The sequence below is a fragment of the Notechis scutatus genome, chromosome 4 (genome assembly GCF_049901735.1).
Source record: "Notechis scutatus isolate UNSWTSFEM ecotype Mainland chromosome 4, rNotScu1.2, whole genome shotgun sequence".
NCBI lineage: Eukaryota > Metazoa > Chordata > Lepidosauria > Squamata > Elapidae > Notechis > Notechis scutatus.
The window spans coordinates 7,044,023-7,056,851 of NC_142012.1; the positions used below are offsets into that span (position 1 = coordinate 7,044,023).

The following is a 12,829-nucleotide window of genomic DNA, read 5'->3' on the forward strand; positions in this document are numbered from 1 at the left end:
CTCCCACCCCTTTCTCACACACGCAACCGGAGGTGAAGGCTTCTCCCAAGCCACCTGGGTAGACGGAAGCCAAAGGGAGGAGGCCAACGGGCGTCTTCTGCCACCAGGTGGTGGAGCCACCACAACTCAGCGCATCCCGCCCGGGATCACCGGCCCTGGTGGACAAGCAGGCCTTCTGTCCTTGGCCTTCTGTCCTTGGCACAAGAAAGCCAAACTGAGCGCTGAGAAATGGTGGCCACCGACTTGAAGGCTATTGAGAGGATCATGGCGGAGAGGAAGACGGGGTTCCCCTGGCCTGGCGCTCCAACCCTGCCCCACCTCCTCCTCCTCCTTCCTCCCTGAAGACCTGACGGTCTTTAGTCACACATCTTAAAAGAAGCACAAAATGGAGCCGCACAAAGACCTACTTGTCTCAAGTCGATGAAGGCCAGAAGCAGCGTGTCCCCTTGGAACCCAGGCACCGGCCCGGATCTGGCAAACTCTGTGGGAAAGAAGAAGCGATGAAAAGCACTTTTAACTCACCATGGACAGGGAGATTGGCAGACGGATGACAGCGGAGACAACAGCGGCTGGTGGGGAGGGGAGCCCCACTTCTAAGGAGTCAGGTCCCCCTCCCTGCCCGCTTTTTGTCCACCCTTCAAAATTCGTGTCATCAAAACGCCATTAATTCCCCCGTCCTGACAGCAAGGAAACTGTACTAATTTGACCTGAAATTTATTCCCATGAGCCTCGCTGAGCTTCGGAGTTATTTGTTTTGTGAACGGACAAACAATTTGCAAAAGAAGAAAAAGCATGGGGGAGATGGGGATGGGGAGGGGGGGCCTCCGATGGAGAAAAAAAACAAAACAAAAAAAAAACCTTTTCCTCTCGACACAATAAAATCTTCAGCTGTGAAATCCTTTTCAGTTCCGAAAGCTATTTATATTTGGGGGGCACTCAAGGAATTTTCTAATTTCATGCCTGTCACCGTGATCCAGGCCCATTTGTCAAAAATAAATAAACCACGCCGCTCCATTAATTACGCTGCCGCAGAAGAATGTCTCAGAGCTGATATGACATCCTTAGACAAAGAACAAAAAAGGCGAAGAGCTTCCCTCCTTGTGGAGAATATCAATTATTTTGAAGGGGGCCAGTTTAGCAACGGCTGAGAAGAATGAGCATGGAGGAAAGAGGGTCTCCAGGGGAAGAGAGGGGCTGGCCTCTGGGGGAATCTCTGCCTAAACCAGATAGCTGGGGTTTAGTTGTGCAAGCCAGGTTTCCCCATCCTATGCTGACCAGGAACTAGACGGGTTAGAGTAAGCCAGAAACGTCTGAACTACTTGTTTAGGGAGACCAGGATTTGGGTATGACTACTGTGGAGAGGTGAAGGACTAACGCAGTGGTCCCCAACCACCGGGCCCCGGACCGGTACCGGTCCGTGGATCATTTTGTACCAGGCCGCCTATTTTGCTTGGGCGCCGCCATCTTGTTTCAACGGCGCTTGAGAAAGTGCTTCCGGGTGAGCTTGTCGGTTATCGGTTGGAAAGCGGCGTTTGGGTGCTGAAGGAATCCTCGTGCCTTAGTTTCGTCGAAGGGGGGGGCGGCTTCGAACGAAGAGCCGTCCCGATGGCGGTGGAGTCTCGCGTTACTCAGGAGGAGATTAAGAAAGAGCCCGAAAAGCCCATCGACCACGAGAAGGTACAAAGGAGGAATTGAAGGTGACGGGGAGAAGCGGGGGACGGCTGGCTGGCCGGTCACTCGGCTCGCCTTGCCTTGGTCGTGCGTGCTGATGCCGGTACCGGTACGTGGATCGGTCCGTGGATTGTACCGGTCCGTGGTACAAAAAAGGTTGGGGACCACTGGAGTAACGGAGACATCATAGCAGTATTCCAGTATTTGAGTGGCTGCCCCAAAGAAGAGGGAGTCAAGCTATTCTCCAAAGCACCATAAGGCAAGGCAAGAAGCAACGGATGGAAACTAATCAAGGACAGAAGCAACCTGGAATTAAGGAGAAACTTCCTAACAATGAGGACTATTAACCAGTGGAACAGACGGCCTTCAGAAGTTGTGGGTGCTTCATCAGAGTTTTTAAGAAGAGACTGGACAGTCACTTATCTGAAACGGCATAGGGTCTGCTGATCAAGCAGGGGGTTGGACTAGAAGACCTCCAAGGTGCCTCCCAGCTCTCTTCTGACACAACTAGAATCTATGGAGCACGTTGGGAGAAAAGCTGGTTGAAGCCCAGCAACACAGAGAAGTGGAAGATGGGAGCCAAGGTCTTCCAGGACTGGCCTGCTGTGAGAAAATGCCGCCATCTTCGTCTATCTCATTTCATCCGGAATCTCTTTATTCCGGAGATGCTCTCCGGTTGGCAAACAGGCCATCGGGGAAGGCGCTCATTTTACTGGCCAAATGAGCTTCTGGCCGTGTGAGTCTCCAGCATCCTCAAGCCAAGAGGCTGAAGAAATGCGCAAAGCAGTAGTCAAGAGTTGCCTCACTTTAAATGACCCCGCGTGTCCTAGAGGCCAACTGGGCAAGGCAACTTTGTAAGAAAGGCCAATAGGACATGGAAGAGCAGATAAAGAGTTCACCTTTCCGGCATCCCCCTCAAGGTCTCACAACAGTGGGCCCTTCACGACAGAAGATACATTTGTGGAGCCCACCTTGACTTGTTCAGCTACTCATTGGAAACCAGCCACTGTGAATGTTCCATTATGGACGCTTAAACTCCAGTCAAACTTTAGGTAAACGTAAAGATTCCCCTCGCAACTACGCGCTAGTTGGTTCCAGATCTAGGGGGCAGTGCTCATCTCCATTACAAAGCCGAAGAGCCAGCTGTCCGAAGACATCTCTGTGGTCATGTGGCCAGCATGACTAAACGCCGAAGGCGCACGGAACGCTGTTACCTTCCCACCAAAGGGGTCCCTGTTTTTCTACTTGCATTTTTTTTTAAACGTGCTTTCGAACTGCCAGGTTGGGAGAAGCTGGGACAAGTGATGGGAGCGCACTCCGTTACATGGCGCTAGGGATTCGAACCACCGACCTTTCCGATCGACAAGCTCAGCATCTTAGCCACTGAGTCGGCGCGTCTCTTCGTCAACGTTTAACGGAAGACTAACGTTATTGATTTGGCTGTCCAACTCTCTTCCTCCTAAAGGAACTTCAAGGGATGCTGCAGGCCCACGTTCCCGTCCCACCTTAAGACACGAGGACAGCTGGGTTACCTTGACCCAGGTACCTTCTCTCAGCCCTAGGAAGAAGACAGCAGGGGCAAAAACGGTCCCAAAATGGCGGGGACAAGTCCAGGCAGCCACGCGGGGTCAACACCGATTCAAAGGCTCCCATCCCAAGCAAAAGCAGCAGACACACAGCCGGGGGTGTGTGGAGGGGATAGTGCAGCACCTCTGGAATAAGCCTTGCATGCAGTTCAACTCTCTAGAACCGAAGAAGCTTCTTAGATGAGAAGTGACATGTTTTCAAAGGGAAAGAAAAAAGAAAAACAACGAAAGCCTTTTGGAAAAAGCACCTTTGGGACAATGCAGCTAATTCAGAGTTCCATGGCAAACACTTGGGACAACTACTGGAACAGGAAATATTGGCCAGGCATTTCAGTAGCTCTGGGTTCCTCCCCAAGCCCCCCGTCTTTCCCCCATTAGCAGTCCCTGGGGCTCTGTGCTTCTAGCTAGGGTGACCAGTTGAACGGCCAGAGGGAAGCTCCCGCCAATTAAAGGCAGGGCAGGGCAAGGCCCCCTTGCCCATCTCAACGGGAGAAAGACCATTCTATCCTGCTTTGCAGACCTTTCCCATTTTATCAGCCAAATAAGACATGAAAGTACACCGGGTTTTGAGCTTTGCCCCTTGCCTAAGAAAAGGAAGAACTTGCCTGAGCCCTCCGCCCACCCAATTTGACCTGCAAAGAAGGCGAAAGACACCCCAAGAAATGTCTGTTGGCCACAGGCAGGATTTTGCTTTTGGCTTTCATGCTCATGGAGAAAAATCTACAGCGTATCAACCAAAGTACAGAATAACAGAGTTGGAAGGCCTCCTACTCCATCCCCCTTGCTCAAGGACCTCATTCATGCAAACGGTAGTCCAATCTCTACTCAAAAATCACCAGTGATGCAGCACCCATAATTCCTAGAGGCCAATCGTTCCACTGCTCGATTGTTCCCGCTGTCAGGAAATTCCTCCTTAATTCTAAGTTGGATCTCTCTTTAAAAAAATCTTAAGAATCTTGAACAATCTTTATAGAGGGTCCGTCGTGAGCTGTTCTTTCCAGGACAGCCAGATGTGCTGAGTGTCTGACCCTAAATCACTCTTGGCTGAACTTTCCCCAGACTGCTCTTTGGGTGGTGCTTTGATGACTTTCTCCGCGGCTTAATTGGGAGGTTATTCTTCTGGAACTGGGACTGTCCTCTTAGGGTTATAATTGGAGGAAAGTTTCTTGACTGTGGCAGGCAAAATAATATCACCATCCACCCGTCTTCAGATCATCCTTTACGTTCTAATGACTGATTAATGAAGATACTGCCCAAAGGGGCCAAAAGGTGCTTTTTTTTCAAAAAACAACTGGACTTTCTTGGGAGGTTTTTTTCCCCCTTGAAAGTTGTGGGAAGAAGCTTCTTGGATGAGAAGTGAAATGTTTTCAAGGCAAAAAACAAGAAGGCCCAGTTGCCTTCTGGGAAAAGCACCTTTGGGGCAACCATGACTTGGATGATCGAGAATCTCCATAGACGTATGTATGGTCCAAAGCTTAAATGCTGAGAATTGTTCAGAACAAGAATCTCGGTATTTAGCCTCATAACTGGAACGGTTCTAGCTAAGCCACAAAGTCTACCAAGTCTAGTGATCTTCCAGGCTACAGTTGGAATGATGATCAGTCCCAGAAACAAGCCAGGATTGCCTACCCTCCTCTTCCTTTTCCCTCTCCTTCCCTTCCTCCTCCCTCCTCCTTCTCCTTTGTCATACAGTATGCCTGTTCTTCTTCTTATATTTTTTTCCATTTAGTGTTCTGTGAGCCTCCCAGCCTCGCACAGCACCAAATGGAACAGAATAAATAAAAATACGATCCCACCTCCTCCTCCTCCTCCTCCTCCTGGAAAAACCATACAATTTATCTTAAGCAGGTCCGTCCAGGTTTATGCAATTAATTTATTTATATACTGATGTAATCTCCGTGGACTCCTGGCAGTTTACATCAGTTAAAAACAATAATAAACAAAATGGAAAACTCCAAAACTACCAAACATTCATCAGACAAGGAACAGATGGAACCACTCAGCACCCTCCAAATGCCTTTGGGTTCAGTCCAGCTTTTACTAGGGTCCAAAGGCCCTCTGGGTGGGCATCGGCCCAGCCTCAGAGGCAGCCAGTCCAAAGGCTGGGAGAGAGACCAGGTGCCTGCCTCTGCCGCCTTCGTCTCCTTGCAGTGGAGAACCTGGGTGCCTGGATTCTACCTGGAAAAGGCCTTCTGCAGGTCTGCAGGTTATCAGGCCATACAGGATTGACAGAGGTGAAAAGGAGCACGTTGAATTGCACCCGTGAACTGAGTGGTAACCAAGGTAAGGCCCAGTGCACAAGGGTAACATTGTCTCTGGCATCTTTCCTTTGTCAAGACACAGGTAAGGATCTTAGCTATCAGGTAAAGAGCCTTTACTCTGGGGGTCCCTGGCTTTTTGCTTATGAAAGCAGTGGCCCTCCTAAAATCCCCATCTGGAACCCGTCCTCCACCCTGCCGGATTTCCTGCAGGACATCAAAGACTGAGGAGTTTCAAAGCCTCCCATCCTGGTCAACTTAATGCAGTTAGGTTATTGGTTCAGGATCTTGACACCCCTGCACCCTCTGGGCTAACAGCCCCAGAGAGCCCAGGTGCTCAAGCCAAGAGGTGTCAGCCTCCAAGAATCCTTCTTCTGCTTGTTCTCTTTCCGGCTGCCATAGAAACGGGGAGGGGGGGATAATTGGGCTTCATGGAGGGAAGGGTGCTGGAGGATGAAGTTGATGTATTGTTGGGATGCTTTCTTAATTATGCTCACTTGCCTACCGTGCAGATGTAGCCCCTTATCTCTCTAGGCCAAGGCCAACCGTCTTGGCATACCCGATGTGTGAAATACCACCTGAAGATGCACCCGCATGACATGATACACACTTCAGGCTGGACGGCCAGTTTGAACTATTGAGGGTGGGAACATTGGCCTAACTTTCTATATGTGATTTTCGTGCCTGTTGCCTCGGATTTCTTGTATTTCTTCTGATGCTACCACTTCAGTTTTCAGTAAAGGTCCTTTTCTCTATAACAATGGAGTCTTCTTTCAAAGGTTTTCTTTCTTGGGTTTTGAACGGAGCCTCGCCTGACAAGAGGCCTCTGGGCTTCCTGAGGATCAGAACGTCCATGAGAGTCATTGGACCAGCAAATGGGAAAGAGCAAAAGCCCAGGCAGGAGGAAAGTTGCAGCGTTGCCACTCAACCTCTACCTCACTTAGGCAGTCTCGGCTTACAACCATCTGGTTCAAAGTTTCAACATCACTGCTTATGACTGTTTAAGCCAGGTGTCTTCAAACTTGACAGCTTTAAGACTTGTGGACTTCAACTCCCAGAATTCCTCCTCCAGTCATGCTAGCTCAGGAATTCTGGGAGTTGAAGTCCACAAGTCTTAAACTTGCCAAGTTTGAAGACCATTGTGATAGATGATGGATGGGTGGATGGATAGATAGATAGATGGATAGGGATGGATGGATGAATGGATGGGGAGACAACAGACAGACAGACAGATGATAGACCAGGGGTCTTCAAACTTGACAGATTTAAGACTTGTGGACTTCAACTCCCAGAATTCCTCCTCCAGTCATCTTAGCTCAGGAATTCTGGGAGTTGAAGCCCACAAGTCTTTAACTTCCCAAGTTTGAAGACCATTGTGATAGATGTTGGATGGATGGATGGATAGATAGATGGATGGGGAGACAACAGACAGACAGACAGATGATAGACCAGGGGTCTTCAAACTTGACAGCTTTAAGACTTGTGGACTTCAACTCCCAGAATTCCTCCTCCAGTCATGTTGGCTCAAGAATTCTGGGAGTTGAAGTCCACAAGTCTAAACTTGCCAAGTTTGAAGACCATTGTGATAGATGATGGATGGGTGGATGGATAGATAGATAGATGGATAGGGATGGATGGATGAATGGATGGGGAGACAACAGACAGACAGACAGATGATAGACCAGGGTCTTCAAACTTGACAGCTTTAAGACTTGTGGACTTCAACTCCCAGAATTCCTCCTCCAGTCATCTTAGCTCAGGAATTCTGGGAGTTGAAGCCCACAAGTCTTTAACTTCCCAAGTTTGAAGAACCATTGTGATAGATGTTGGATGGATGGATGGATGGATAGATAGATGGATGGGGAGACAACAGACAGACAGACAGATGATAGACCAGGGTCTTCAAACTTGACAGCTTTAAGACTTGTGGACTTCAACTCCCAGAATTCCTCCTCCAGTCGTGTTGGCTCAAGAATTCTGGGAGTTGAAGTCCACAAGTCTTAAACTTGCCAAGTTTGAAGACCATTGTGATAGATGATGGATGGGTGGATGGATAGATAGATAGATGGATAGGGATGGATGGATGAATGGATGGGGAGACAACAGACAGACAGACAGATGATAGACCAGGGGTCTTCAAACTTGACAGCTTTAAGACTTGTGGACTTCAACTCCCAGAATTCCTCCTCCAGTCATCTTAGCTCAGGAATTCTGGGAGTTGAAGCCCACAAGTCTTTAACTTCCCAAGTTTGAAGACCATTGTGATAGATGTTGGATGGATGGATGGATAGATAGATGGATGGGGAGACAACAGACAGACAGACAGATGATAGACCAGGGGTCTTCAAACTTGACAGCTTTAAGACTTGTGGACTTCAACTCCCAGAATTCCTCCTCCAGTCATGTTGGCTCAAGAATTCTGGGAGTTGAAGTCCACAAGTCTTAAAGCTGTCAAGTTTGAAGACCATTGTGATAGATGATGGATGGGTGGATGGATGGATAGATAGATGGATAGGGATGGATGGATGGGGAGACGACAGACAGACAGACATAGATGATAGACCAGGGGTCTTCAAACTTGACAGCTTTAAGACATGTGGACTTCAACTCCCAGAATTCCTCCTCCGGTCATGTTGGCTCAGGAATTCTGGGAGTTGAAGTCCACAAGTCTTAAACTTCCTAAGTTTGAAGATCCTTGGTTTCAAGCAATCCAGTTGTCCCTGCGGCCCAGTTCAACCCTTGGACTGATTCAGACTACTTGGTCACCCAGGGAGAAGGCCTGCTCTTGGCCACCGTTGTGCTTGATGGTTCAGAGGGCATCCAGAGACCCTCCTCTCCTTCCTCCAACTTCACCATCTCTGTGAACCATCCCCAGCATATGGTCTCTGGCCAACAGCTGCCATGGCTCATCTCCAGCTTTGGCGCCTCTAGAAAATCAAAGGAGTAATATTTGAAGAGTGATGGCATCGGCACTGGTGTCTCTCCGAATGCCAGTTTTTTTCCATTATGGAAGAGTTTGATGTAGACACATCGTTAAAAAAACAACAACATCAAAATACTGGAAAGCACACGGGCAATTATGAAAAGGCTCCATTGTCAACAAGGCTTCTTCTGTTCAAGAGATCAAGCCCTGAATTCCTCTCCCGTTCACTTTTGCAGGGATTCTGACACCCCCATTTTTATGACTTTGTACTTCCAATTTTGTTCCCTCCACACCCGAAAGTAATAAAAGAGGAAGAGAAGGAGGAGATGTTGACTAGCACGTGTAGTCTTTCATGGGTGTGGAAGTAGAGTTTGCTGTGCTTCTTCTGCTGTGACACGGTCCGTGGACTAATGCAGAACATTCTCCTTGGGGCAGAATCAGGGATGAAGCTGGAGGAGAAGGTTGCATCATGGGTTTCCCATCTCTGAAACACTCCAGCCTCAGTTTGATTGATGGCCCTTATGGGGAACACCTGAGATCTTCCTGGAGCAGCTTGGAGACAGTGGCTCCTTCTTCACTTTCCTCAGCATCTCTGCAGAACCACCTGGCCTTTTCATGGAGCCCAAGGTTTCTGTTTCCCCTGCCTCAGCTGTGTCCGTTGTCAGCAGCTCTTCAAACCCATTTTGTCACCAAATTTGTCAACAAAACCAGTGGTCCCCAACCTTTTTTGTACCACGAACCGGTACAAATGATCCACGGACCGGTACCGGCATCAGCACGCACGACCAAGGCAAGGCGAGCCAAGCGACTGGCCAGCCAGCCGTCCCCCGCTTCTCCCCGCCACCTTCAATTCCTCCTTTGTACCTTCTTGCGGTCGATGGGCTTTTCGGGCTCTTTCTTAATCTCCTCCTGAGTAACGCGAGACTCCACCGCCATCGGGACGGCTCTTCGTTCGAAGCCGCCCCTCCCAATCTTCGACGAAACTAAGGCGCGAGGATTCCTTCAGCACCCAAACGCCACTTTCCAACCGACGACAAGCTCACCCGGAAGCACTTTCTCAAGCGCCGTCGAAACAAGATGGCGGTACCCAAGCAAAATAGGCGGCCCGGTACAAAATGTATCCACGGACCGGTACCGGTCCGGGGACCGGTGGTTGGGGACCCCTGAACAAAACGACACCTTTGAGTAACTATTCTTTTCTTTTTGTACAAACTTGTAATCTCCCTCTTGGCTTTCAAAACCTATTTTGGTTGCCTCCAGAAGGCTGGCTCTGAATTTAGGCAAGAAAAAGTTTGAACCGCTCCAAAGTCTTTATCTTTTTTTTTTTTTTTTCCCCTGCAAGTGGGGTGGAAGATCTGCCTTCCAGAAAGCCTCTATGTTTATTTGGCTTAACTTTCCCTTTCTCCAGCTTTGGCTGAGGGAAGGCAGATCGTGTGGGGCATTGTGCAAAGGAGGTATTTATTTACTGTATTTCAGTGAAGGTATTTCTCTGATATTTTCCTTCTTCCTACGTTTCCAGCCCAGGATAACTCAAATGAGCTAATCTGGGAGTCCCGACGGTGCTTTTTCAAAAAGCAGCTGGACTTTTCTTTGGTGTTTTTTTTTTCATTTGAAGAGATTTCACTTCTCATCCAAGAAACTTCTTCAGTTCTTCGGTTCGGTTCGGTTCTTCAGAAGCTTCTTGGATGAAGTCATAAATCCCCTTTTTTTTCCCAGCGCCGTTGCAACTTTGAACCATCACTAAACGGATGGTGCTAAGTTGAGGACCGCCCCTAGTTCTCCCCTGATAGCATCTTCCCCCTCTCGTCCTTAACCGAGAAACAAGCAGGAAATTATCCACCATCACCATCCAGCCTGGCCAGCCCCGAAACTCCTCAGCCGCATCCCCGGTCTCCTCTCGGCCTTTCAGCTTTTCCTGATCAGTCATGCTGTCAGCAAACCCCCCCCCCCCAGACTTAGCATCCTTCGAGGGGAGCCAGGAAGGCTTTGATGGGTTGTGGGGGGAGTCGGATGTTGATCGATAGGAGAGCCAGGGGGTGAATCCATTGGCCATTAAAACTCCCCAAGTGGCATTTCGGGCCTGTGGGGAGGCTGCCCCCATCACACAAAGATCAGCTGGAGGATAAATTTCAGCCATGTCATCTTCTCAAGCAGGGGTCACCAAACTTGGCCACTTTAAGGCTTTTTGGAAGAAGGGACTTATTGTAGGAGATGACCAGGCTGAGCCTGAAGGTGGCGTCAAATGCATCATCAGTCTGGAGTCTCTGCACCCCCAATAAGCAATCTAAGTCCATGCCCCTCGGAAGTCCGCTGAGCCTTCTTTGCCGCCAACTGACCATGATCTACTGTTAGTAGATCAGATTCTTGTAAACAGGTTGCATGGAATAAGTTCAGAGAGCTTTGAACTCTGTCCTAGTTCCTTGCGCCTGACGCTTATTGGGACAGGATCGTGTCCCGAGGAAAGGCACGGGGAACCAAAACAAGTCAAAACGGTGGCCACAGTGGCATCTTTCTATGCCCATCACAGGTGCCATCTTGTGTTTTTTGCACCATAAACTATCAACACTGCGTAGGCATCCCCTAGTCTCTTGTCCTGCCTCCCCGAGGAAACAGGGGGTTGGTGACAGAAGGCCTTCTGCAGGGCCAGGATAAGAGGTTACACCACGAGGAAGCATCTCCTCCCAAGTGGTATCCTGCAAATGTTTGGCAGAGCCGGGCAGGGTCCCGCTTGGGCGCCAAGAAGGATGTGGCGAACCAGATTGGTTCAAGAGGAGAGCAAAACCAAAGCTTGTCCCCAGAGAAGCAGGTATAACAATATAATATAAAAAAAGATGCTGAAATTCTAGAAAGAGCAACAAAGATGATTCAAGGCCAGGAGGCTAAAACATCTGAAGAACAATCGCAGGGATTGAGTATGTCTAGTCCAGTGAAAAGAAGGACTAGGGGTTGACATGGTAGCAGTCTTCCAATATTTGAGGGGCTGCCCCAAAGAAGAGGGGTGGGTCAAGCTATTCTCCAAAGCATCAGAAGGCAGGACAAGAAGCAATGGGTGGAAACTAATCAAGGAGAGAAGCAACCTGGACTAAGGAGGAATTTACTGATAGTGAGAACAATTAATTAGTGGAGCGACTTTCCTTCAGAAGTTGTGGGTGCTCCATCACTGGAAACTTTTAAGAAGAGACTGGACAGCCACTTGTCTGAAATGGTAGAGGGTCTTCCTGTTTGAGCCTATACCATTTCAGGTTGGAGCTGGGGGTTGGGCTAGAAGACCTCAAAGGTCCCTTCCAACACAGGGCCGTCTTAACAGCATTATGGGCCCTGGGCAAAGCAGTGTATGACAACCACTCACAGGAATAAACATGTAAAAGGTTGATAAAAAATTAAACATATATTTTGCATGTTAGGATTAATTAAAAAATGCAGTGAAATGAAATAAATATGTTGCTGTATTTATACGACACAAGGTACATTGGAGGGTTAGCATACACAGATTAGTATGGGGCCCCTAGGCTCATGGGGCCCACGGGCAAGTGCCCATCAGGCCCTGTTCCAACCCTGTTCTTCCCTTATTTCTTTTAGGCCGCACGGCCTTCTGCTCCACCACCACCCCGCCCGGTGACCAGCTCCGGAGCCCAAGCAAGAAGCATCCTTACGTTCACACTCTGCCACGTCCAGGCTGAATTGCTGTAGGGCGCCCAGGGAGAGCTGTCGGACTTCCGCTTCCAGGAGCTGCTGCATCAGCGAGGTGGACAGGTGTTTGCAGGCAGACATGCAGGCGGTCTGCGCCACCTTGCCCTGGAAAGCAAACAGAAGGGAGGCTCCAGGTGAGTCTCCGAGCAGGAGCCCGGGAGAAGACCCCGCACAGCTGGTGTGGCCCCCAGCAGTCCCCCTTTCTCAAGCAGCTTCCCCACAAGCCATCCATCCTCCATGCTCTCCCATCTCAGTGGAAACAGCTCATCACAATAGGCCCCTCAGAATAGACAGGAAATAAAAGAGGAGTCTATACACTAATAGAAAACAGAATTTAGTAATATAATCCAAATAAGTCAAGACAGTAGATGGAAATTTAGGATTGGGTAATTAAACTGTATGATTAATATTAATAATATTAAGCACTACCATTACTATTAATCTCATCGTTCTATCACCCATCCCCTCCCATTTGTGACTGTATGACTGTAATTTTGTCGCTTGTATCCTTACGACAGGGGTCCCCAACCACGGTCCGAGGACCGGTACCGGTCCGCGGAACAAGTCTTACCGGGCCGCTGGTTGCTGGCGCCGCCATCTTTTTGATAAAAGTGCTTCCGGTGAGCTTTTCCGGTAGAAAGCTCACCGGAAGCACTTTTTCATCAAAAAGATGGCGCTAGCGCTCGGTGAGCTTTTCGGGT

At 49.1% G+C, this 12,829-nt stretch overlaps 1 protein-coding gene across 1 annotated transcript in view; it reads right to left on the reverse strand.

Moving 5' to 3' along the window:
• Positions 1-12,829, reverse strand: part of EXOC6B (exocyst complex component 6B) — a 237,274-nt gene that overhangs the window by 47,972 nt on the left and 176,473 nt on the right. The window contains exons 19-20 of the mRNA XM_087965745.1: positions 12,092-12,233; positions 408-481 (exon numbers count right to left, since the gene is read on the reverse strand). Of these exons, the coding sequence (XP_087821871.1) occupies positions 408-481; positions 12,092-12,233 (216 nt within the window). The remainder of the gene's footprint in view (positions 1-407; positions 482-12,091; positions 12,234-12,829) is intronic.